Below are 26,360 nucleotides of genomic sequence, written 5' to 3'. Positions count from 1 at the left end.
GATTGCAATGCAAGATGTTTTCAATTACCATCTGTATGGCAGATTATCTTTGTCAAGTGAGCAGTTTGCTTTATCTCTCTTTGAGTGACCACATTCACACCTCCCTCGGGAGGGGACATTGCTGATAACAGACTATTGAATGTCACTGCATGGCTGATAAGAACTATAACATCCCATTGGGAGATGTGAGCCCAGAGGGAGGAGCCAAGCATTGCTACCCAGATATAATCCAGAGGTTTTGAGACACCAGCACGGCTTCTCCACAGGATTCCCCAGAGGAACAGCAGCTGTCTCTTCCACTGGATCTTCAGAGGAAGAATACATCCTTCTCTACAATCCCCCTGCTCCAGCAGAACCACCCCTGACACTGCAGGAGGGCTGAGCCACAATTCCAATGGGACTGCCACCAATACCCTGGCCGACAGGGTGTCAGGTTGGGTTCTGACTCTGGCAGTGTTTAGTTTACTGCATTGTTTATTTTATCCTTTATTTTTTTCCTTCCCTATTAAAGAACTGTTATTTCCTGCTCCCATATTTTTGCCTGAGAGCCCCTTAATTTAAAATTATAGCAATTTGGAGGGGTGGGGAGGGTTTACATTCTCCATTTCAGGGGAGGCTCCTGCCTTCCTTAGCAGACTCCTGTCTTTCCAAACCAAGACACTGGAACTCACTAAGCAGAGAGTGCCAAAGGAAAAGCAGCTTTCTACTTCGTACAAAGCCAAAATCACCTTTGTTCCCCTGTCCTGGGTGCTGTGAAATCCCACCCCAAGGTGCTGGCCTGGCAGTGACACCCAGCACCGTCCCCTCCCCTGCTCCCTGCCAGATCTGGAGCCTGCAGCAGCTCCAGGTGCCCTACCCCAAACCATCCAACACTCATCTGCTGGTGAGAAAACACATTTTAATGGAGCAGCCCCGCTCCGCTCCCGGGAATTATCTCAGGCAGCAGAGCTGCCTGCTTTTATCTGTACATCCATCCTGCCAGGCCCGATGTTATCTGCAAATTCGCATTTATTTTTAGATAATTGATAGAAAAGTTGAAAAGTACAAAGGCTTCAGTGTTTCCTTGCGATCCCAGCAGAAATGTCCCCATTCAGTGACAGTTTTGTGTTGATTACTCATGTTCAGGAGTTTGTTGTCACTTCCCAACCCATTTCACATGGATTAGGTAATGCCCAAATATTAGTGTTTAAAAACAGTGGATGATGTCAGGTCCCTTTCATGGTTATATCTGTCAGCTCCAAGCTGAGAGGGACTTCAGTGGCCTGGAGTCCAGTATTGTGTCACTGTGTCCTGCTTTAGTCACACCACACACAAAGTCCTTGAACCTCACAGCAGCTCAGAAGCAAAAACTGAGGTCCTGGAAGTGTCCTAGGCCAGGCTTGGAGTAACCTGGGATAGTGGAAGGTGTCCCTGCCCTGAGACAGGGCTGGAACTAGATGAGATTTATGACCCCTTCCGACCCAAACCATTTGGGGATTCTCTGATCCAAGTCCAGCCAGGAATTCCCTCTGCCCTGAGGACTGGAGCTGCATTCCCACTGCTTCTCCTGAGGCAATTCTCATGGTGCCCCAGCAGCAGCACAGCCTTTCTGCAAGCCCTTGCCCTGGCCCTGCGCTTTCTCCAGCACGGTGAGTGCATTATCCATGGGGAACAGGGAGTGGAGCCTGCAGGGATTGTGCTCCTGCCCTGTCCCCAGGGCCGGGCTGTCCCTGTCCCGGGTGTGATGCCTGGCACATGCCAGCCTCCCTGGCAGGATCCCTCCCCATCCTGCCATCCTCCCTCTCCCCATCCTGCCCACCCAGCAGGGAGCAGGGATGAGGCAGCTCTGACAGCCCCGTCTGCCTCTCTGCAATTAGCTCTCCCTGCTGTCCACCGGCTCCTGGAGGTGTAAACAGGGGCTGTGCCAGTGCCTGGCAGCGCTCCAGGACCAGCTCCAGTGTCAGGATGCAACAGGGGATTTTTAGGTTTTTTTCTTTATCGTCAAGCTCAGCTCCAAACAAACCTTTAATTAATTCCTCCACAAAGTTCTGCTGAGCTCGTGGCCTCCAATTCCTCCGGGCTGCTAATTAACCTGATCTTCTCCCTCCCTGCTCCTTCCTCGTGACTGTCAGTTTGCACTTGTTGAATCCTAATGCCTTTCCCTGGTGCAACAATCTGCTCCTGTTCCCCAGACGCCTTCGCCCCCAGAGCACAGGCTCCACTTCTATTTTGCCTCTATGAGCTCATGCTCCAGCTGCCTGAGGAACAGCAACAGCTCCCACTCCTTTGCAGCAAAATTCCACTTTTTTCAACATTTCCCCTTAGTGTTGGGAAAGGAAATCACCCAGGGATTGCAGTTTTCCACTAAAATTTTAATTTTTAAAGCTGTTGTCTTTTGGGTTTTTTTCAGTGACAGTTACAGTCTGTGGATTCATGGAATCATGGCATGGTTTGGATTAGAAAAGGCCCCAAAGCCCATCCAGTGCCACCCCTGCCATGGCAGGAACACCTTCCACTGTCCCAGGCTGCTCCCAGCCCCAGTGTCCAGCCTGGCCTTGGGCACTGCCAGGGATCCAGGGGCAGCCCCAGCTGCTCTGGGCACCCTGTGCCAGGGCCTGCCCACCCTGCCAGGGAACAATTCCTGCCCAATATCCAATTTAAATCTCCTCTCCTCCAGCTGAAATCCATTCCTTGTGTCCTGTCACTCCGTGCCCTTGTGAGAAATCCATTAGCATGTTCCTGTTGCAAATGTTTCCTGCAAAAACTTGAGGAAAAGAAATCCAGACTCTTATCAGATTTACAGATGTCCACAGGCATTTGGGGCAAAAGCCCATTTTTGGGGGGGATTTTTTCCCTCAGCTCCATCTTGACCAAAAGCCCATTAACTTCGGGTAGGAGGCACCCAGGCTGTTCTCAACATGCAAAACATTTATTGAGGCTGAAAAAAAGAAGCTCCTGAAAGGAACTGAGATGTTTTGGAGACATTTTAGTCTTTGCGTGACTCAGTTCCCTGAGACTGATGTGGGAGCACTGAGCCTTCCAAGCTTCCACGCCTGGTGACTGGGCACAAAAATGTTTGTGAAGCTTCCAGCTTTCCAGGGAGGTTCAGGTTGGATATTGGGAAAATTTCTTCCCTGAAAGGGTGGTCAGGCATTGGCACAGGCTGGCAGGGCAGTGGTGGAGTCACCATCCCTGGAAGTGTTCAAAAAATGAGCAGAGGTGGTACCTGGGGACTACTGGGCATGGTCGAAGCTTGGACTCGATGGTCTTGGAGGTCTTTTCCAAACTTGGTGACTCTGTGATTGTTTCCATGATTCTACAACACCCATGGGCACCATGTGGCCACGGGAATGCTGAGGGTGCTGCTGGGGGGTGAGTTTGCACCCCAGGACCAGGGAGTCAGTGTGGGATGTGGCACCACGGGGACACTGAGGCACAAACGCCGTCTTTGCTCCATGTGGGAAAGCAAGGCTCTGGACAAAGGGGAGGGAAGGCCAGGGTGCTGCTGAGGGCACAGGGACAGGTGGGACTGCCCTCTGCATGCCCATGGGAGGAGCCTGGCACGGTGCTGCAGCTGGGAAATGACCCCAGAGGAGAAGGGAGTTGGGGCATTTCACACCGAGCCCAACGCGCACGGCGAGAAGCAGCAAAGGGACCCCTGGGACCTCCCCCGGCCTCCAGTGCCCTCTCTGCTGCCTGGCACTGCTGAGATCGCTCTCCCAGGGGCAGAAACAGAGCAGGGACCAGGCCTGTGCTCCTCACCCTTGGCAGAGCTCCCAGGGCTGCCCTGGGGGACAGGAGGTGCCTTCCACCCACCTCTCTCAGGGACTGGCACCTCACTGCAGGCCGCCGTTACTGAGCTTCTGCTTCCAGTGTCAAACCTGAAATAGAATCAATCCCACAGCTTTTTTTTTTCTGTTGAACACACAGTTTTTGTATTTCCAATCCTCCTGAGGCAAAAAAAAAAAAAATTAAATTTGGAAAAATGCTGATATTTCCATTGGGTCCAATTCTTCTGGCCTCAAGGATTACTGGGATGTTGGGTGGCTCAGCTCCCTGCTGAGACTGAGGCAGGAGCACTGAGACTGAGGCAGGAGCACTGAGACTTCCAAACTGCCCTGGGAGGTGGCACTGGGAGCAAAAAAATGCTGGAAAAGCTTCAAAACACTGATGTGGCCATGGAAATGCTGAGGGTTGGTGTGGGGTACAAATTCAGGGAATGAACCTGCACCCCAAAACACTCTCATCAGAGACACAGGGAAATTTGCCCAGAGCAGCTGTGGCTGCCCCTGGATCCTGGAGGTGTCCAAGGCCAGGCTGGACAGGGTTTGGAGCAGCCTGGGGTGGTGGAAGGTGTCCCTGCCATGGCAGGGGGTGGGAGCAAATGTCCTTTAAAGGCCCCTCCCAACACAAACCAGTCCATGATTTTATAAATGCTGCCTGTTAGCTGAATGTTTGGGATGGAAAGAATAGAAATGCCACAATTTTGAGGGGGTTTTTGTTATTTTTGTGGCTTTTGTTTAGGTTTTTTTTTTAAACTCAGAGCAGTCCAATCACGGATATTTTGTTTGCTGAAAAGGAGGAGTTTGGGAGCAGCTTGCTGGCACTTTGCTGCTCTAACAGCCCAACAACCCAGGTGCATTTTGGGCAGCTGAGAGGTCACCAACCTCAACCCTGCTCTCCAAGCACCTGGAAAAAAACGCTGCCTACAATGCTGATAAAATAACCTCCCTATTTCCCAACACTGACACACCTTCCTGGCTGGCTGGGAAGTGCTGGGCAGTGAGCAGCAGCCCATTTTTAGTGCTATATCCAGAGCAGGACTGGGGGAAAGAGGCCACACATGAAACGGTGCCTGTGGGAAGCAGAACAGAGCTGCTCTTCCACCCCCGGTGCTCTCGAGGTTGAGTGAGGTGAGGCCACGGGGGAAAGGATGAGATCATTTCGTTCCTCATCTGAAGGAATGCTTGCCAGGAGTCTGACCCCACGCGGGGCAGCCCTGGAATTCCTGCCTCATCCCCAGGCCAGGCTTTCCAGCTCCAGCTGCCTATCCCGAGGGGAAAACGTCTCCAAAATCCACTCAGATCTGATATATTCCTCTGGTGGTGAGACATGAGAGGAAACACAAAGGACAAACCATATATAAGTGAATTTATATTTGGGAAAGATGCTGGTTGTTGCTCAATTCAGGATTTAAATTCTGATGATTATGTGAGCCCCGGATGTAAACACAGCAGTTTGTGCCCAAATCCCACTTCTGCTCTCACCCTTTGAGGCCACCTGGGGCATTTCAGTCCCCCAGACCCTGCACTGCTCTAGGAGCAGTGACAACACAGGGCTGAGCCCTTCCTGGAGGGAACGGGGTGAGGAAGAGCAGCCCTGCCTGTCTCTGTGGCACTCCTGTCACCAGGGCTCTGGTGACCCTGCTTTGGCTGCTCTTGCAGGTGGGAAGGAAAGGTCCTGGGAGCCCTAAAGGAGCAGCTTCCAAACCTTCCAGGGGCTGACCCTGTTCCCTGGGGAACCTCCAGGGATGTCCAGCACAGCACCTGGGCTCCATCCCCCCGGGGGCAGCTCTGACATCTCCAGTGGGCAACACAAGGCAAAGCAGACCTGGAGCAGGGGAGAGGGGGAAGACAGCCTTAAAATAAGGTTCTTGGGGAAAGAAAAAAAAAAAAAGAAAGAAAGAAAAAAATCCACCACGCCCCCTCTCCAGCTGAAATGCTTTGGAAATGTGAGAGTTTCTCTGAGGCTGAGAGATGACAAAGAAAGAGCCCAGGGAGAGGGGCTCGGTGGGAAGGAGAGAGCCCCATGGAGCAGCAGGGCTTGGCCACGGCCTGGGGGTGCAGGGGATGCCGGTTACCCCATCACAGCCCTTTGTGCCCTTTGTTTCCCTGTCATTGTCTCCTGTCACTACAGCCATTACACGCAGCCTGTAAATAGCTCGGCGTGGTGATTTCCTAATTGAGTTAACTGGGCTGCAGTGGCTGAAGGATGGGGCTGGTGATTAGATAAGAGCCTTGCCCCTTGCAGAACCAACACCACATTAAGGGGTTTTTCTAGGTCAGGCCGGGCTGCTCAGCACGGCCCTGGCAGAGCCCGTGGCCCCAGCCCAAGACAGACAGACACTCATTACAGCTAATGAAGGGCTGTGCTCTCCTTCCCCCGGGGAGCCAGCGTGGCAAACAGCAGCGTCCTCAAGCTGGAATGAGTGTCCTCTGCCCCAGAGCCCAGGCTGGACACCTCGGGGTGCTGGGGCTTGCCAGGCAGTGCAGAGTCAGGGGTCCCTGGGCTCTCAGGGCTCTGAGCTCCCCACGGGATCAGGCCCTGCTCATGGACTTCAGAGCAAAGCACAACAGCTCTGGGGTGTGATGGTCCCTCAGGGCAAACCCCGCTGGTGCCTGTCCTGCAGACCTGCTCTATTTCTCCCCAGAGGTGCCAGCCCCACACTGACCCCAGCCAAACCTTATTCCAGGGGCAGAGAACTCTGGGTCAGGTTGTTCTGCCCTGAGTCACATCTCAGATGCATCTCCAGGTTGCTGAGATCCAGACCCACATCAGGAGGACCCGCAGCTCCAGGTGCAGGCCTTGGTGCCTGGATTCCCTGGGATGCCCACAGGAGAGCTGATGGAGTTGGTGGATCACAGAATCCCAGAATCCCAGACTGGTTTGGGTTGGAAAAAGCCTTAAAGCCCATCCAGTGCCACCCCTGCCATGGCAGGGACACCTCCCACTGTCCCAGGCTGCTCCCAGCCCCAATGTCCAGCCTGGCCTTGGGCACTGCCAGGGATCCAGGGGCAGCCCCAGCTGCTCTGGGCACCCTGTGCCAGGGCCTGCCCACCCTGCCAGCCATTTTTATTGTATTGTATTTCTAATGAAGCACACACAGGAATTTCTTGCCAATATCCCACCGAACCCTAGGCTCAGTCACTGCACCAGCAGCCCAGGCTAGACATGAAATAGGTGATGCTGTGGTGCCACCAACCCCAAGAGTTTCACCCCTCCAGAGTCAGCCCAGAAGGACAGTGGGGTGGCAGCAAGCCCTGGGGTTCCTCAGTCCCTCATGTCCTCCAGCTCAGAGTGACAAAGAGCTGGAGGCAAACCCTTCATTTCTGGTATGACAGAACCCAGAACAAAGGGATTCTTGTTCTCTTGGTGGTGCTGAGGCACCTAAACCTGCACTATATCCCAAAGGAGTGGCCAAGGGAACAGCAGCTCCAGGTCCCTCCTGTGCTGGGCCCAGTGCTTGGGCAGTTCTGCAGGTGGGGTCTCACCTGGGTGGGGTAGAGGGACAGAATCCTCCCTGCCCTGCTGCCCACACTGGGGGCTCAGCCCAGGCTCAGGGGGGGATTCAGGGCTGGGCCAGAGCTGCCCCCTCACACTCAAACACCAGCCGGGCAGGGAACATGAAACAAACCCCTTTTAACAAGAACGGAACGTTTTAAAGAGTGAAATCGTGTTTTCCCTGTCAGCCCAGAGCTGGAATTGGCAGCACACGAGCACCTGCCAGGGCTGGGCTGGAGTCATTAGCAGGATCAGAGCCCTGGCAGAGCAGCAGGAGCCTGGACTCGCTGACCTAATTTGCGTCCCTTCCAGCTCCAAGAGGCCTGTGATGTATTTTTAATGAAGCACACACAATAAACTGCTAACATAATATTAGAGGCTCACTTCAAAGCTCCACCAGGCGGGGAAATCAAGGTGAAAGTTTCTGGATTCATCATTATTATGTGTCACTCATCTTCACTATGACAACCCCTGGGCACACCAGATGCTTCCTTTCCAGCCTTCGGAACGTGGTTTGGAGCCCACTCTCCTCCTCATTTTTTTCCAAGCAAACCAAAAATAACTGGAAAGTAGAAATCTTGCCTAGATTCTCCTTATACACACATGCATTGTTCCAGCACCACAAAAGGTTTTGCAAGCAGCAGAATTTAGCAGCTCTGGGGAAAGCTAAGGCTGCTTCAGACCAGTTTTTGGCCACCTGGGTGGCTTTTTGTTCTGCTCACCCATTCTGAGTTGGAGTCCGTGAGGTTTGGGACGTGTCAGGAAGCAGCAGGAGCAGCTGCTCCCTCAGGAAAGGCCAGGATTAGAATGCCACAACTGGAAAAGGCTCCTCCAGCCACAGCTTTTCCCACAGGCCCTGGGTGAGGGAGCAAATCAAGGGATGGTGGCCAGGAGCCCACAGAGCTCCAAGGGGAAGCCATGAAATCAGTCCATGGAGAAGCCAGGAGGGACAGGGCAATGGCCAGTGCAGAGCTGCACTTCCCAGTATGGCCTGGAGGCACCAGGCTGGACAAAACTGGAGCTCCTGGGCCCAGGGTTTGGGTGGGGACACCGAACCAGGCTGGCCAGGACCAGGAGCACCCAGAGTCAGAGCAGGGCCCTGGCAAGGTGGGAGCTGCACCACCAACACAAGGGAAAGTGAGGCTGCTGAGGGTCACTTTGCTCCTTCCCTGAGCCCTCAGGCTACTTTTTCTCCCAAATATTTTCTCCCAGAAAGCCAGGCCCAGGCTGGGCTTGTTGGGGTGTCTGTGCAGGGCCAGGAGTTGGACTGATGATCCTTGTGGGCGCCTTTCAACTCAGGATATTCCATGATTCTACAAAACCTGCATTCCTTCTGGGATGGCTCTGCTTCCCAGAGCCATCAGTGGCTGGAAATCATCTCATAGGTTGTTTAAAGTGCACAGATCTGCTGGAAATAAAGAATATATTCCAAGGGAGAGAGCAAATCAAAAACAGAAGTGTCCTCTGACGTCACCTAAATATTCTTGACCCCTCCAGCTGACAAGAGCTGGCCAAGAGCAATGTGGTAAAAGTCCAAAGCACTTCTCAGATCCTACCAAACCAACAATTTAGAACTTACCCTCATGGAGCATGGAGAAAGCTGGGATTCAACACCTCTGGTAAGCTGGAATTGTTGGAAAATTCCTAAAAGTGACACACAAATTAAAACATTTAGAGAAAAGTTAAACGTCCTGGGTTTTTTCCACTCCCACCCCAAATTCACAGAGATCAGGGTGTGTGTGGGAATGCATTCCCAGACTTCAAGTTGCTTCTCCTTCGTCCCCACATCCCAGCAAGGTCAGTCTGGCAGCAAGGCAGGAAAAGACCAAAGAAAAGGCATTTAGTGAAATACAGAATGTAGCAGTCTGGCTCTGAAACCTCGTTAGAATTCCAGCTTTTACTGCCCAAAGCCAACGGGAACATTTAGTCCCGGAGCCTTGAAGTGAGCCTGGAAGTGGTGCGAGCGCCTGGTGGGGGTGAGGAGCTGCTGCTGCCCAGCCTCCTGCACCTCCTGGGTGGTGAGCAGAGCCCCCAGGCCCCGGTGCTGGCTGGGGAGAGCATGGGGATGCTCCTGGTGGAGTGATGGTGATCGACTCCTGTGTGGCTGTGAGGGCACGGGGATGTCACAGGGGGTTTGTAGCCATTCCACGCAGCACTCAGAGCAAGAATCACACAGGGTAACTCTCCCAGCCCACTGCTCCGAGAGGGTGTTCGTACAACTGCTGGCTCTTCTTGACATTTCTGCAAACAGCTCATAAATATTCCATTGTTGTTGTGGTTTGAATGGAAACACCGGGGAGAAAAGAGCAGCTCTGCCCTTATTTAGCAGCGTGCAGCTCAATCCGAGTCCTCAGGCAGCCACTCCAGGGCTGGGCTCTGGTGACAGCAGCGAGCAGCCCAGCGTCCTGCCCTTCTCCTGCTGCTTGGATGTGTCTGCAGAGCCAGCCCACGCAGCCAGCCGGGCCCTGGGAAGGGACTGAAGGACATACCCGTGGTGTCACTGAGCTCAGGTGACACTGCCAGGGGCTGCAGCATCTCCCTGGCTGTGCCCCAGGGCTCAGAGGGTCTGGGGGCACTGCCCATGGTGGGTGCTGTGGAAGGAAGGTGCTGGGCCCCTCCTGGCAGCCATGGGCACAGGAGTTCCCAGCACAGCCCCTGCCCAGGGCAGCAGGGGGTCCCAGCCTGTCGGGGCACCTGGTGAAAGGTGCTCCTGACACATGGAAAGGTTCCCTGCATCACTGCTCCTGCTGCCCGTGCCAGGGAACTCCTGCTCCTTCTCCAGAGGTGCTGGGTTAACCTGCACTGGAGAGGCTGGAGCAGAAAGCAGAGCAGGATGGCCCAGCTCAGCAGGGAGCTGCAGGAACTCCAGTTTAAACCCCAGCAACCAGCACCACCCCAGAGGTGCAGCCTCACTGCTTCAAAACCGTGAGCTCCCCACTCCCACGGGAAAGTCTGGCTCTCCTTCCTCACACCAGACTCTGCAGTCATTCCCTCCCTCGTTGAAATTCCAGGGATAACACTCCAGACCAGCCACAGAACAACAAATGCAGGTGGAACCCAGCCCCAACCAGAGCAGCAGAGAGGAGCTGAGCAGTCAGCAAAGCACTGCCCACAGCCAGACCCAGAGCCAACCATTGTGGGTGGGCACACATCAACCCCTGAGGGTGGAACTGGGCACACATAAACCCCTGAGGGTGGAACCAGATACAAATAAACCCCTGAGGGTGGAACCAGACACAAATAAACCCCAGAAGGTGGAACTGGGCACAAATAAACCCCTGAGGGTGGGTCCTGGCACACATCAACCCCTGAGGGTGGAACCTGACACCAGTAAGGCCCTGCAGGTGGACGCTGGGACCAGTAAGGCCTGCAGGAGGACTGACATCAGTAAATCTGTGCAGATGGACCCTGACACCAGTGAGGCCCTGCAGGTGGACACTGGGACCAGTAAACCCCTGCAGGAGGATCCTGACTCCAGTAAACCCCTGAAGATGGACCCTGACTCCAGCAAATCCATGCAGATGGACCCTGACACCAGTGAGGCCCTGCAGGAGGATTCTGACTCCAGTAAACCCCTGAAGATGGACCCTGACACCAGTGAGGCCCTGCAGGAGGATTCTGACTCCAGTAAACCCCTGAAGATGGACCCTGACACCAGTGAGGCCCTGCAGGAGGACCCTGACTCCAGTAAATCTGTGCAGATGGAGCCGCCCACCCGAGCGAGGCTGCGCAGGAGCCCAGCCCGTGAGTCATGCGAGCAGCGCCCGTGTCGCTGCCATGTGGAGTGCAGCAGGCTATCAAAAGCGATGATTTCATCCCAAAAAACGGCCCTGGTTTTGTGCTTGATGACAGCTGGGCCGTTTTGGTACCTGCTGACCTAGAACAAGTCTCTCCACCGGCACAGAAGGTGGGTCACTCTGAGATCTGAAGTGCCTCATCCTTCAGTGAGTGGGCAGGGTGCACCGTTATTCTCATTGTGCCTCTTTTTGCCCAGCCTCTGTTATCCCTATTTATAGATACCCTGGGATGCAATTCCAATAAGTCTCACCTGCCTCAGCAGTTCCCCCTGCAGTGTCCTACTTATGGCACAAATCAAGGGGGCTCTAATTAGAGTTTCTGGCCCGAGCCAGACTCAAATGTTTGACTTTGGATTTATAAGAAAGGTTTTCACAGATTCCTTGCCCTCACCATGGTTGTAGGCAGAATTCCTGCTGTCTCCAGAGCTTCCCACCAGCAATGATGCACCGTGGTCCGATATCATCCCTAAAAAAACTCCTGTCTCTCCTGCCTGCTCTCTGCTCTTCTGCCCACCCCCAGCTCTCAATGACTCTGGGATTTTTTACCCCTTCCTGATTTTGAGAAGGAGGCAAAACAGCAAAACCTCTACTCCCTGGCTGCCTAATGATGGGGAACTAATCCAGAAACACAGCTTGGAATTAAAAACCCTTCGAGCCTTTATTATTTCTATGCATCATGTTTGTTTGGAGCAAAACTCAGCAGCTCGAATAATCTGCTCCGTGTCAGAGCAGAGATATGGAAACACGGCTTGCTCACAGGGTTATGGGGAATCTCTTTAGGAGCAGAGATCTCATCCCTGGGGAGTCACAGCCAGCTGGGAATCTGCCCCAGGACCTTCTTTTGGGGAAGGATGGAGCAGAGATGCCACCTGCCTGCAGCCCAAGTGTCCCCATGGACAGGTGAGGACAGGAGCTCCCTGACACAGCTCTCAGTGCTCTCCTCATTCTTGTGGGATTTGGGGTTTTCCTTTTGGTTCCCCAACTCCAAGGAGGAGTGGGGTGACTCCAGCCTCAGATGAGCAAAGCCTGGGAAAAGGGTCCCCAGAGCCTTTTGCAGCTAAGCAGGACACAGGTGAGCTTCAGTTAAGGAGCTGATTTGAGCTCAGGAAGCTGAGCTGGGCCCCAGTGCTGTTGTTGGAGGGAACAGTTCGGAAATGGGAGCACCCTGTCCCAGGGGAAGGGCAGGAGAGGCAAAGGCAGCTCCTCCCACATCCAGGGGAAGAGAGGGAAGGGGGAAACAAACACATTTGAGGCAGCTGTGGACTCCTCAGGTCTGAAGGTACGAGACACCACCAGAGCAGGCACCGAGGGGAGCAGGACAGGAGCCAGGGAATGGCTGGAGCTGGGCCAGGGCAGCTCAGGCTGAGCTCAGGGCAAGGTTCTTCCCCCAGAGGGTGCTGGCACTGCCCAGGCTGCCCAGGGAATGGGCACGGCCCCGAGGCTGCCAGAGCTCCAGGAGCCTTTGGACAGCACTGCCAGGGATGGACAGGGTGGGGTTGTTGGGGCTCTGGGCAGGGCTGGGGGGGACTCCATGATCCTTGTCCTATCCAGCTCAGCATATTCCATGATTCTGTCATTCTGCATGGAGCAAAATGCCTGGGACACTCCTGGGGACACAGCCTACTGTGGGCAGTGGACAGAGGCTGTGCCCCAGTTGCCTGCCCATGATCCCTCTGGCTGCCCCTGTCCCTGCTGGGTGTTCCAGCAGGGCTGACTCAGCAGCTGCAGCCACGAGCTCCAGCCCCATGGGGCTCTGTCACTGCCCACACTCAGTGTTCATATTCCAAAGGCTTGGAGGGGCTCTGCACAGGAGCAGGGAGGGATCCTCAGGAGAACACAGCTTATACTCAAACTGCCTGAGCCACAGGTGTCAGAGCAGCTCAGTCCTTCCTGATCCATGGCCAGGATATTTTCCTAATCCATGGCCAGGACCTCTGCTGAACCAGGCCATCAGGGGGCTTCTTCCACGTTGCATTATCCCTCTCTTGCCTCCAGCTTTGATGGGTAAGGTCTCGCTGATGGAAATTACATCAGAGCCACAGCATCCCTCCATGAAGGTTTCATCCTGGTGAATCACAGTCATCCATTAGCAAAAGAAAAGAAAATCTTTCAAAACCAGTTGGATGAAATTCCTCTCCATAAAACCTGTCCACGTCAGGTGCTGTAGCTTGGCAACAGAGATGGGGTCCCCTGCAGTGGGGGGTCACCACACCTGTGTGCCCGGGACCCCATTCAGGATGGGACAAATCCCACCTGCACAGGCCTTTGGAATCCACTTCCCCATCCACAGGCAGAGGAACAGCCCCATCCCCTATGCAGGAGGATGGGAAGGCTGAGGGAGGGGTGGAGGATAAACACCCTTCCATGTGACCATGACAAGGAGGGGCACAATCATCTCCTTGCCAGCTTGGATTGTCCTTCCAGATGGACCTGAAATCCTGGAAGAAGGGTTTCTCTTCTGGTTCTCCTCCTGCTTGGAACTACGAGCCAGCAATCCATGGAGACAAATTCTGGAGAACTAAGGATGAACACTTGGTGTTCCCACCACTGCCTGAGGGCCTGTGCTGTGGCTGCCTCTTCAGCAGTGCCAGGGCTCTGGTGGGGCAGTGCCAGGGGACAGTGGGTGCTGAGTGCTGCAGATCTCTGTGATGATGAGGAGCCCATTCTTCCCAGGGATCCCATCCCTTATCCCTCCTGGCTCCTTGCTGCTGCCTTTGTCTCTGATTTCATTGCTGGCATCAGTGACAGGAGCAGAAAATTGAGTGTGACTTGCACGGTGAGAAAGGGAGGGAGAGGAAGGATCCTGAGATGGGGAACGGCCAACAAGGTCCTGAGCCCTGCTGGGTGAATCCCACTCAACTCAGCGACATCTGAATGTAAAATAAGTCTGGGAATATCTGAAAGAATTGTGCCAACCCCAGCAAAGCACAAAGCAGGGGTGAAACTCCCTTCAGCTGAACTCCTTTCCTACCTCACCAATACCAGAGCTCAGCCTCTGGAACACCAAGCTTCTACGGGAATTCCTCCTGCCCACTGCATCCCCTTCTCCAATATTTGTCATTTCAATGGCTGTAAACACAGAATTGGCATCTGGACAGCAGGAAATCTAGGAAATTAGCACGAGGGACTCTCCTGGGCTCGTGGCCAATGTCTAGTCCTGGGAGCCACTGAAAGCACAGCAGAGCCGAGCTCTAGAAAGCAGGAATGGTGTCACTGGGTTGGCAGAGAGCAGTTCCTGCTCCATTCAGGATGAGTGACAGGAATTCCTTGTCTGCTTTACACTGTCCACAGGGAGCCCAACTCCCCAGGACCCTGCTTTGGGCAGGCCAAGCCCAGCTCCCAGCTCTGCCCTTCAGCTGCTGGGGGAAATGCCACAATGGTCTCTTTTTTTCTCAATTTTTTCCTTCCAGATTCATCCTGATTTTTTGCCACCTGCTCTGGCTTCTTCATGCCCAAGGAGCAGGAATTTGGACCACAAGACTCACTAATTGCTGTACATTGCTCAGTCACACTGAGCCTATGACCCAAACAGGAGGTTCCATGTCACAGCATCCAGCAGATCTTCAGCTTTTCCATGGGCTTTGGGGCACTGCTGACCAAGCTGCTCTCTGCTCCTGAGCTTCAGATTCCACTGTAGGTTTGAATCCTTCAAGAGTCTCGATGGTGCTTTTTGGGATGAAGCAGAGAGTGCAGGACCTTGGGAAATCCTTCCATGATGGACAGATCCAAGCAGGAATGGCAGGAAGGGGCTGGGGAGGTCCCAGTCAGTGGCCTGTGAGTGTGCACAAGTGCACCCCAAACTGGGCACACACAGCAGGGCTGGCAGGGCTGGCCAGCTCACCCGGCACTGTCCCGGCACAGGCACTGGTTTCCTGCTCCATCCTTCTGGCAGGACCATGAATTTGCACCCAAACACACCTGGAGCCTCTGCAGAGGGTGGTCATGGAGCTGGGCTGGAAGGAATGGGATCTGCTGGGATCCCAGGGCTGTCCTGCACAGCAGCTCCTGGCCAGCTGGCAGAGACAGGCCTGTCCCCATCGCGGTGACACAAGGCAGATGTTCACTCCCAGGGGTCTGTGCCACACCTTTTGGCAGCCCCAGGGATGGATTTGGAGACAGATCACAACTGCAGCACTTTGGGCACTCCCTGTCACTCACCCAGGCGGGAACTGGCTGTGGCAGAGGAGGGAAGAGCCAGCAGCACCCCAGAGTGGGGCACAGGCCCTGCCCCACAGCATCCCCAGGTGGGAGATTGTCACAGACATTTCTTTCATGAAAAATCCTCTCTCAGGATTTTTCCTGCTGAAGCTGAGAAGTTCAGCAACAAGACATAAACAATAAGTTATCTGCTGCTGTGGAATGCAACAAGTCCATCTAGATTAGCCCACCTGAGATGTTTGTAGTTAGTGGCCAATCCAAAACTGAATTCTCTCCGACAGAGAGAGACAGAGTCGGAGAGAGCTCCTTTGTTTTCATTCTTTACTTTTCTGTTCTTAGGTTAGGTAGCAAGTTCTAGAAACTCTCCTTTCCTTTTCTTTTAGTATAGTTATAATAGATGTATATATCATAAAATAATAAATCAAGCCTTCTGATCATACAGTCAAAGATCTTGTCTCTTCCTTCACCCAAAAACCCTTGTGACAGCCGTCACAGGAGATCAGCCATCCAAGCATCCTCCTGCTCCTCCCCATGGTCTCTGCTCCCTCCTCCTGAGCCACCAGGCCTAGGACAAGGCTGGAAGGAAGCCATGGCCCTGCTGATGGCCTTCACTCCTGGCTGGCAGTGCCTCACTCCTGGGAAGCTCAGCACCAGTCCCAATGCTGGGAACCCCAAGGGATGGTGCAACCTGGAGCCCCCCAGTCTGACTTCCACACATAATCCTGGAGTTCCCTTGGCACTGTGGCACTGCCCTTCTCTGGCCCTCATCCCCTGGCAGCTGTGTGTGACAGGCTGCTCCTGCCTTCAGAGACCTCCAAACCCAGCAGGAGAGAGGGGCACAGGACAATCTCTGTGCTTTGATAAGGAAAAGCAGTCTCCTGATAAGCTCTGTGCCCAACCCTTCCTAGCCTGGCCCAGGGGGTGGCTGCAGTGCCAGGGGGGCACAGCCAGCTCCACTTTATGCCCCACTGGGTCCTACGGAGTGGCATCCACTGCACATGGACAGCAATGGCTTTATTTTCTCAGCATCCCAAGGTCACCCTGGAGATGAAGCCAGTGGCACAGTGACTCCAGGGATGGGCACCTGAGCTGCCAGGCCCTATTCCCTAAATCCCAGTTGCTCCACTCAGGACCTACCACAGAACTGAGCCCATCTGTGCAGAGCAGGAGAAAAATGGCCCTGCCCACATCCTGGGATTGTTTCTGACATTCCTCTATCCCAGCTCTGAGGAGCTGGGCCAGCATTTCCTGCTCTTCTGATCATTCTGGAACCCGAATGATGCTGGGAGGAGGTGGGACAGTTTGCAGGGAAACAGGAGCATGAGCAGGGCATGTTTCACACAACCAAACCCTTTGCTGGCACCAGTTATAGGTTGCATAACCATCCAAAAATGCCTTATTTATCACTGTGGTGTTAAACGCTCAGATCACACTTCACATCCTTTTAAATCTTCAGCTTTTTAGCTGCTCCCAGTCCTTCACCCCTCGCAGATGACAACCACTTAGGAAAAAGAAATCTTTATTTTATAGGTTTTTTTTGTATACTTGTACACAAGTAAAATAAAATGCATATCTATATATACTGCAATCTTGTGAAGGGGCAGGCAGCATTCTTTAACAAATGCTGCCCGTAAACGTGGTGTGAAGGATGGAATGGAGACGGAAAAACTGCAAGAGTCATCAACATAGGATTAAAACAGCATCAAATCCATTACCTCTGCAAATGGGAACCTGCAACATTGTTCAGTGAGATGGTGAGTTACAAACAGATTTTAGACATTCTTTTCAGAGCATTTCTTACACTTCTTTTTTTTTTTTCCTGTAAATAAACCATATTTCTTTACCATCTGCTGTAGCAAAAGCTGCTTTGTGGGCAAGTGCAGTTCCGAAGACCAAAGGTATAATTCACAGGTTTCAGGACAAATAAATTATGTACATCTCAGTATTTGTCTTTTTTGTTTTGTTTTGTTTTGTTTGTTTGTTTGTTTGTTTTAATAAAGGCATCCAGTTAAGTTTTGTGTAACAAAGCTTTCTCAGGGTGGATGGGAGTCCTGCTTTTGTTTGCAACATTTATGGAGGTCAGAAAAGTCGAGTATTAAAGTGTCATCAACCCAGGAAAAGAGTTAATTTTAGCAGAATAACAGTAAGCTCCACACCAAGGGGGGGATCAAAAGGCTTAGGCTGAGCTGTAACGTGGAGCTGTTCCCCTGCTGGGTGAGGCGGCACTGGGCCTTTGATCTGTTCTTTTTAGAGCAGCCCTGCCTCTTTTTGGTTGGGACTGTGGAAGGTTCAATGGGCTCTAGAAATTCGGGTCTCAACTTGGTCAAAGGAGGGTCTACAATGCTGGGGAAGGTCCCAAAGGGGGAATCATTTATCTGCTTGTTGCTGCCGTTTTTGGAACGGTCCGTCTCCATGTACTTGGGCCTGGACATGTTCTCCTTCTCCTTGAGGTGGTTGTTGGATGAGCGGCTGCTGTGGGAGGAGGGCCCTGCCTTGCCCTTGGCCTCGTAAATAAAGGACTTGTCCATCTCTGGCTGGCAGCACTTGGAGGAGCCGTCGTGGGAGCCCAGCGGGGGCAGCCCCGTCGGCAGCTTCCCCGACCTGGTTTTGGTGCTGAAGACGCTGGTGCGGATCTGGTTGAAGGAGTCCACGCAGCTGTCCAGCTCCGAGCTCTGCAGCCGCTTCAGGTCCCGCCCCGCCAGGCGAGGGGGCAGGTGGCACTCCAGCTCCGAGGAGGAGCCCTTGAACTGCTTAAACCAATTCCAGAGCGAGCGGGCCTGGCAGTCGCAGATCCACTGGTTGCCGTTGAGGCGCAGGTACTGCAGGGACACCAGGGGGGCCATGGTGTCCCCCGTGAGCACGGTCAGGTTGTTGTTGAACAGGTACAAGGTCATCACCTTCCCCAGGTCGTGGAAGGCACGCCGGTGCACCAGGCTCACCCTGTTCTGGTGCAGCAGCAGCCGGTCCAGGTTGATCAGCCCGCGGAAGACGTTCTCCGACAGGCTCTTGATCTTGTTCCCGTGCAAAAACAGGTACGTGAGGTTTGCCAGGTCGATGAAGGTGTCGTCCAGCAGGATCTGGAGGTTATTATCCTGAAGGTAGAGGTACTGCAAGGAGAACAACCCTCGGAAAAGCCCTGTGGAGAGCTCCAGGAGCCCACAGCGATCCAGGTGGAGGGTGTGGAGGTGCACGAGCCCCCGGAAGGTGACGGGGTTGATGGATTTCAGGTTCGTGTTGTCGCTGAGGTCCAGCTCCTCCAGCTTGGTGAGGCCGTAGAAGGCCCCGGGCTCGATGAGGCTGATGTTGTTGGAGTGGATCCACAGGATGGTCATGTTGCGGCAGGAGGTGAAGCTGGTGGCCCTCACCAGGGTGATCCGGTTGTTGTGCAGGAAGATGCGCTGGCTCTGGATGGGGATCTCCGTGGGGATGGCTGTCAGCCCCTGCTGCTGGCAGCTGATGGTGATCTTGGGTTCACTGTAGCATACACACGCCCCGGGGCAGGACTCCACTTCTGATGGGATGTTCAAGCAAAGCACCAAAATCAGCAGTTTGCTTCCTGAGGAAGGACAGAAATAGGGTGGGAATTAGGCAGGTGTCACAGACATTTCTTTCATGAAAAATCCTCTCTTAAAATTTTCCTGCTGAAGCTGAGAAGTTCAGCAACCAGACATAAACAATAAGTTATCTGCTGCTGTAAAATGTAACAAGTCTGCCTGGATTGGCCCAGTTTAGATGTTTAGAGTTAGTGGCCAATCCAAGACTGAGCTTTCTTGGAGACAGTCCGAGAGAGCAAAGTTTGTTATTCATTCTTTACTTTTCTTAGCTTAGCTTAGCAGCTTCTAGAAACTCTCATTTCTTTTTCTTTTTTGTATACTATAGTATATGTATATATCATAAAATAATAAATCAAGCCTTCTAATCATGAGCCCATCTCGTCTCTTCCTTCACCCCAAAAACCCTTGTGACCATCGTCAACAGGCAGGGTCATGGAGAGCGCTTCTCCTGGCAGAGGAGCCTGAAATTCCCCCTCCGAGTGTGGCACCACCAACCACAAACAGATGCCAGGGCAGCCAGTGATTAAAATGTAGGATTAAAATGGGATTCTGCCACTCAGCTCAAGAGCTTAAATCAATGCACACTTGCAGAGATGGAGTCCCAGTGCCTCCTCTGCCCTGCACCCTCAGGAGGTGAAAGAGTGGGATCAGCGCTTTGGGTTTGCATATCCAACACCAGCCCTGTTCCCAAGATCTTACCTGTGAGCAAAGGGACCAAATTCTGGGGCATTTCCCTCTGCCATGGGCACACCTGGCACAGCTCAGCCCCTGGAAAAGCACCTGGGATGTACCAGGAAACCCTAAATCCCATCCCAGCAGTGCCACCAGCTCCTCACTTTGCTGGGTCACGGAACAACTCTTCCAAACAAGCAGGTGTCCTCACTGCTCTCAAAACATGACTGTGACTGTGACAAATAATTTTGGACTGATTTGATCTCCTGGGAGAAATAACTGTGAGACATTCCCAGAATAACTTTCAGGTCAGACCTGCCTGGAGAAGTCTCAGGGCCAAAAGGATCCTTTCCTTCTCCTGCTCAAAACTTTAAGCCACATATTCCTGCTTCCTCTCTCCCCATATTTTTTTTCCTTTGAACCTGTGCAGCCAGTGAGGAAGAGGAGGAAATAGCAGGATTTTCCATCATGCTTTTGTAGGAGAAAGTCACATGCAAGGCTTCATTCAGGGATCCCACCAAGTGTGCAAGGCAGGAACAGATTCCATATGTCCCAAGCATGCTGGCAGCCCCATGGGGCTGGAAAACCCCAGAGAGGAACAATTTTTTTCCTGGTGATGCCCACCCACTTCCCCAGGAGCTGGCATGCACTGGAATCCCAGGGAAGCATTTTGGTTCACCAAATTCCCCAGCTGGGAGCTGGGAATGAGCCTGGAGGGAGGGAGGGGATGGACATAGCAGCACCTTCTCCAAAGGGACCTCGAGGGTCCCTGAAGGTCCCGCTGAGAGACCTGAGGAGAGCCAGGCTGTTCCCTGCTGCTGGTGGGAAGGGAGGCTGTGCCAGCTCTGCTTTCCCAGCAATTAGCAGCCAGTAATTAGTCTGATTCCTCCAAACTGGAGACAAAATGAATGGAGAGCAGCCAGAGCAGCAGGAGGCTCCATTTGGGAATGCCGCATGTGAGCAGGGACACTGTGACTCTTTCCCAGCTCATCACAGCGCCTCTGGCCAAAGGACACGTCCTCCCCACCGCTGGGAATCTCCAGCCCTGGGACAAGAGCAGCTTTGCCTCTCTTGTGGGAGGGTTTTTCCTTTGAAAAACTCAAAACGTTGTTCCGGAATGTTGATGCCTCATTACAAAGTAAGGTGGAAAAGCAGAGTGCAAAAAGCCAGACAGGAAAGCCCAGTGGAGCAGAATGGGATGAACTGGGAAGACTGGAGCCAAATCCAGCCTTGCAAATTCGCAGGGGGAATCTGAAGGCAGTGGCTGCACCCCCATTAGAGCCTGGCAGGTGCTGATGTGGCCAATGAATCCACGTCAAACACCAACAATAACAGATTTTAATCACACAGAAACCTCACCAAATCTTCACTGAAGGAATAACAATTGCAAAAGCCGAGGTGGGAAAGTCTCCTTCCTGCAAGAACAGGCCACGATCCCAGCTTTGGGTGTCAGTCTGGTCAGAACGATTCACCGTGTGTGGTTAATAAATCTGATGTGATCCAATAGTCCAATACAGGCAGGAGACTCCCATATATCATATTCCACAAGGGATAAAAACCCCAGCTCAGCATGCAGAGATAATTGGAGCCTGATGCTATCAGCTGCTGAGCAACCCTGCAAGGCAGAGTTTGAGCGCAGTGTTATGACACATTTTGGCTGCCTTGTCATGTTTTGACGTGTCACGTCCCATTGCATGAAGCACAGTAAAAGGAGACAGCTGAGACTCCCTGCTGCAGCCATGGCACACCATGAGCAGCCTCCTGGGAAATTAAAACAGTGCTGGCCACTCTCTGGCCATCCCTCTGCAGCTGATAATGAAACCCCATGGGCAGAGAAATGGGACTTGCTGGAGCCTCCCTTGGCAGCTCTGTGATTTGGGTGATGGGGCCGGGGGTGACACTGGAGTCACCTCCTCATGCAACACCTCCCACTGCAGCAGAACAGCTCGGATTGGGACACTGGGGCAGCATTCAGCTGTCCCCAGGCTGCTCCTCCCTGCCATGGCCTGGGGACAATCCAGCCACAGCCTGGGCACACCCCACAGGCCTTAGGAACAAATGGGAAACAGCAGAGGGAATGCAAAAACTCGCTGCCAACAGAGAGGTGACACCATCCCTGTCCCAGCCCCACCCGAGGACACGGTAAATCCATGTAAATCCCTGTGTACATGGGGAGAGCTGCTGGCAGAGGTGAGCCATGAGCATCACCCTGCCCTGTGCCAGCTGTCCCACAGCTGAGCGGGCACAGGTGACCCACAGGGTCTCCCTTCCCCTGGGGAGCTCCTGGCCAGGCAGCAGGGTCCTGGCCAGCTCCTGGCTCTGCCCAGGAGGGCAGGGGCACATCCTGCTGCCAGGCTCGGCCCCTGCCTGCCCCCATGCCCCAAGGTTGCCAGCAGCGCTGAGTCAGGGGCACTGAGAGCTGCTGGGAAATTAATTACAGCAGGGCCAGGCTGTGCGCTTTAATTAGGGACCTGGTGCTCATGAGCTGCTCAGATTAGCTCCTTCCAGCGAGGCAGTTCCTGTCAATCATCCCCCTAAGCCTTTTTCCAGTGGCTTTCCCACCGCGCAGCCCAGCCGTGTCCCGGCTGACCCATGGCCCAGCCCAGCCGTGTCCTGGCTGACCCATGGCCCAGCCCAGCCGTGTCCTGGCTGACCCATGGCCCAGCCTGGCCTGTCAGTCCCAGCCAGGGCAGGGCCAGGGGGAAGGGCAGGACTGGATGAAGCCATGGGAAGCCAAGGTGACCCTTCTGTCCCCAGCCAGGCTGGGTGTGCCGTGACAGAGAGCCCAGGGACCCTGCCACGGCTTTCCCTGTTCCCCCAAAACTCTTCTCCAGGGACTGGTGTCCAACCAGCAGCTGTCTCAGTGTGTCCCAGACCCCAGTGGACACCAAGTGCCATCAGCCACCCAGACCTTGCACAGGGATATCTTAATTTGCTTTCCTGGAGCACTGGGTTCAGCTCTGGCCATGAGCTCCTTACTCTTCCAGAAAACCCCCCTGCCCTTAGGTCAGAAGGACAGGAGACATTCAAGTCCAACACTTTTCCAGGAAACCCCCCTGCCCTTAGGCCAGAAGGACAGAAGACATTCAAAGCCAGGTTGGACAGGGCTTGGGGCAACCTGGGGTAGTGGAAGGTCTCAGGGGGTGGAAGAAGATAAGCTTAAAGGTCCTTCCCAGCCCAAAGCATTCCAGGGTTCTGTGATTCAGGGCTGTCAGGGAGGAGGGAGGTCAGAAGGTTCCCTGTCTGCCCATGCCCAGAACATGCCAGACTCAGCTCCCAGTGGGGAACAGCATCCTCCCTTCACCTTCCAGATAAATCCATCCTGACTACTGTATCTGTATCACCACCAATGGACGTTGATCCTCCACCTCCACCTCCAGCTGGACTCTCCCACCTCAGCTCCCATCTCAGTGCCCATCCCTGAGTAAAAGGCTCTTGGAATGACACCTGTCCCCTCCTCTCTTTGCTGAGAAACCATCCCTCCCTCTTTCAGAACATGATTAAAACTTAACTCGAGAGTTCCTATCAAAAGCAAAACATGAAAGAAATTCCAAAACCTGGAACCTTCAGTCCCTCCAAGACTTTGGCTTTGAGTTTAGCATTTGTTCCTCCAGAGCTTTCTTGAAAGCCAGAAAGCTCCTTCAGTGAAGCTGCAGCTTCCCCTTTGCCATTCCCGAGTGTTCTGACTCATGGAACTGGAAGCAATTAAAGTGGGTCCATTATCTGCCTCTCCGCTGCTCCCCCGGGCCACCGCCTTGTCAAACGTGGCAATTAGAAAGAAAAGGCTCCGGGGGCCTCCAACAGATGCTTTGCAAACTTTTTTTCAGGAGGCTAGAGCGAGCTGCAATGTGATGCCCTTTGCAGAGCCCGGCCTCTCCCCGCTGCTCTGCTCTGCCATTGATTTGGAGATATTCTAATGTGGCTTTCCTGCAGTGCAGGGTCAATAATCATCAGAATTCTCTCCTGCTCGGACATAAAGGGAACATTTGACAATACAAAGCCTTTTGCTGATGCACACAGCGTTTCGCCTTTGTTTATAGTAGGGACACGCTGGAGCTGCCAAATTCCCCACTCGGAGTGGGCATCGTTTGAAATTCCACGGGCATCGTTTGAAATTCCGTGGGCATCGTTTGAAATTCCATGGACATAGTTTGAAATTCCGTGGGCATCGTTTGAAATTCCACGGGCATAGTTTGAAATTCCGCGGGCATCGTTTGAAATTCCGTGGGCGTCGTTTGAAATCCCGCCCTTGGCTGCTCCTGGTGCCTTCCGCTCTGTCCCGTGCCAAAGGTGGGGCTGTGCCTGTGCCACAGGGAACAGGGCAGCGCTTTGATGCATTTCAATGGAGGTGGATGGAGAGGTCAGCGAGGAAGGACAATCGGCTCGGAGTGGTCTGGAATTTCCCTCCCTTCTGCTGCGGAGAGGAAGGATGGAGCAGGGGGTGCAGCTGGAGCGGCTCCAGCCCGGAGGAGAGGATGAGGGTGAAGCTTTGCCTCTGTGAAACACCTGGGACAGGCACCAGAGTCACAGCTGTGGGGCAGAGCAGGTCCTGCCACCCCCAGGCAGCTGCGGCACAGCATTTTGGGGCTCTGTATCTCCATGGAGGTTTTGGGGTGTCAGACACCCCTCTCAGGTAGGGACAGCCAGCGAGGTCACTGGGGTGGGTGAGCTCTGGGGTTCTGAATGGCTCCCCAGGCTCTGCTGGGGATGCTCCAGGTCCAGGGGATGGAGTCTGACCCCAGCTCACACCAGAACACCAGTGGTGAATCCCAGGAGCCTGAAAATGGGGAGTGAATTCCCTTTTGGGCACTCCTGGGGGCCTGAGGCAGCAGGAGTGCTGCAGGCAGGATTGGTGCAGCTCCGTGTGAGACCTGTGCCGGCCCTGCCTGGAGCTGCTGGGATGGGAGCAGCAGAGGGGCAGTGATTTAGGCACCTGAACCCCACCCCTGGCTTGTCCCATCCCACATCCTGTGGGACTGCATCCAGACCCATTAACCTTTGGGACTGAGGTGCTCTTCCTTGCCTTTGGCACACAGCCCCTCCAGAGCATCCTGACCTGGGTTTGAGCAGGAGAAATCCCAGCTGTGGTCAGGGCTGAAAGGTCATTTCCCTAATGCATCCCAGGCAGTGCATGTGCCAGCTCCTCACTTCAGCTCCTCATCTTCCCCTCTTAAATCACACTCCCTTAATGTGGTTTTTAGACTTAATATTACAGGGATATTTTGAAGGGAAGAAGGTAAAAACGAGTTCTGTCTTGTGCAATTCTTCCACTCCATCCTCCCAAACCTCCGGGGGGGTTTGAGCACCGGTTCCTCAGCATGGCTGGGGCTGAGCTCCACGGCTCATTCCAGGAGCTCAGGGCAGCACAGCCCTTCCCTGGACAGCTCCATCCTTCCCTGGCCTGTGCCAAAGCAGCTCCCACTTGTGGGGCTCCCCATCCCTGCCACTGGCTCTCCCTCACTCCCAAAATTCTGGCAGCAGCCCGGCTGTAGCCTAAGAACATTTGGTCAGGGTTATGGTTTTGGTGCTTTGCAGCAGCAGGGAGAGGAAGGAGAAGGGCAGAGTGAACAGTTTGTATTTCAGCCCATTTGAATGAGAACCCAATGAGGAGCACAAAAATTAAAGTTCCTTCTGTAGGCAGAGGGTTTCCATGCTGCTGAATTCCCAAGGCTTGCTGCAAGGCACGGAGGTGTGAGAGCTGCTCAGAGAAAAGGTCACAGAACCCTCCAGAGGGAAATACCAAGGGACTCATCAGGTCCCTGGTTAACAATAACAATTATCAATTATTACAGCCCAGCAGTGCCCTGGGAGGCCAGGGAATGGGAAAAGTCCTGATTCCAATAAAAGAAGGTGAGAAGAGCTGCAGGGAGCCAGGCCAGGGACATCTGGGCTGGGCTGAGGTGGGATCCAGGAGCAGACAGTGGTGGGAATGCAGCTGTAAATTGTGGGAGCATTTCCCTGGCACCTTCTCCAAGCCCTGGGCAAACAGTGGCTGGAGGCAGAGCTTCCCTGGCTCCCTACCACACAGAAAACCTTCTTTCCCCTCTTGGGGATTCTTCCAAACCCCAGGTCCCTGTGGGAATGCTGCTCCAGATGTTTTTGCTGCGCTCCACAGTGCAATACTTGGGGTGCAGGGGCAGCTCGGACCATGGCAGAGGTGCAGGTGGATTGGGCAGAGATTTAGAGGGAATTCTGCAGAAGTTCAGATGGAAAATTGCAGAGGAGCAGATGGAGTTTTGTAGAGGTTCAGAGGGACCATGGCAGAGGTTCAGATGGAATTTTCCAGGTGTTCAGGTGGAATTTTGCAGAGGTTCAGATGGAATTTTGCAGAGGTTCAGATGGAGTTTTGCAGAGGTTCAGATGGAGTTTTGCAGAGTTTCAGGCGGACAACTGCAGAGGTTCAGATGGACAATTGCAGAGGTTCAGATGGACAATTGCAGAGGTTCAGGTGGAGTTTTGCAGAGATTTAGATGGACTTCGCAGAGCTTTGGATGGACAATTGCAGAGATTCAGATGGAATTTTGCACAGATTTGGATGGACAGCTGCAGAGGTTTAAACAAACGTATGCAGGGCTTCAGATGGACTTTTACAGACATTCCACAGCTTCTCTGGAAATTCCATTTTAGCACCTCCCCTCCCTTACAGGGAACAATAAATAAGGACTTGGCCAACCCACACAGGTCAAAGATGGTATTTAAAATTATTTTCATGAAATCAGGAATAATCTTTGAGGTTCTTAAGCACTGAAAACCTGACCTAGTTATTCCTATGGATAGGCACTGGGAAATCCAATGGCTACACCTGCCCATTTTGCAGTGAGTGCTCTGCCCCTCACCTGGTGGGGCTCTCCCTGCCAGGCCCATCAGCACAAGCAGAATTTTCAGCTGTTCTCATGTAATACAAAATAAATCTGCATGG

At 53.5% G+C, this 26,360-nt stretch overlaps 1 protein-coding gene across 1 annotated transcript in view; it reads right to left on the bottom strand.

The window, feature by feature from the left end:
* Positions 1-16,717: 16,717 nt before the first annotated feature.
* The window catches only part of RTN4R (reticulon 4 receptor), a 92,067-nt gene continuing 82,424 nt past the window's right edge, over positions 16,718-26,360 (bottom strand). The window contains exon 2 of the mRNA XM_030959256.1: positions 16,718-18,771. Coding sequence (XP_030815116.1) covers positions 17,345-18,771 — 1,427 coding nt within the window. The 3' untranslated portion in view covers positions 16,718-17,344. The remainder of the gene's footprint in view (positions 18,772-26,360) is intronic.

Source organism: Camarhynchus parvulus, chromosome 15 (genome assembly GCF_901933205.1).
Source record: "Camarhynchus parvulus chromosome 15, STF_HiC, whole genome shotgun sequence".
NCBI lineage: Eukaryota > Metazoa > Chordata > Aves > Passeriformes > Thraupidae > Camarhynchus > Camarhynchus parvulus.
The sequence above is the reverse complement of the archived record's forward strand: the minus strand, read 5'-3'. Positions and strand labels throughout refer to the sequence as shown.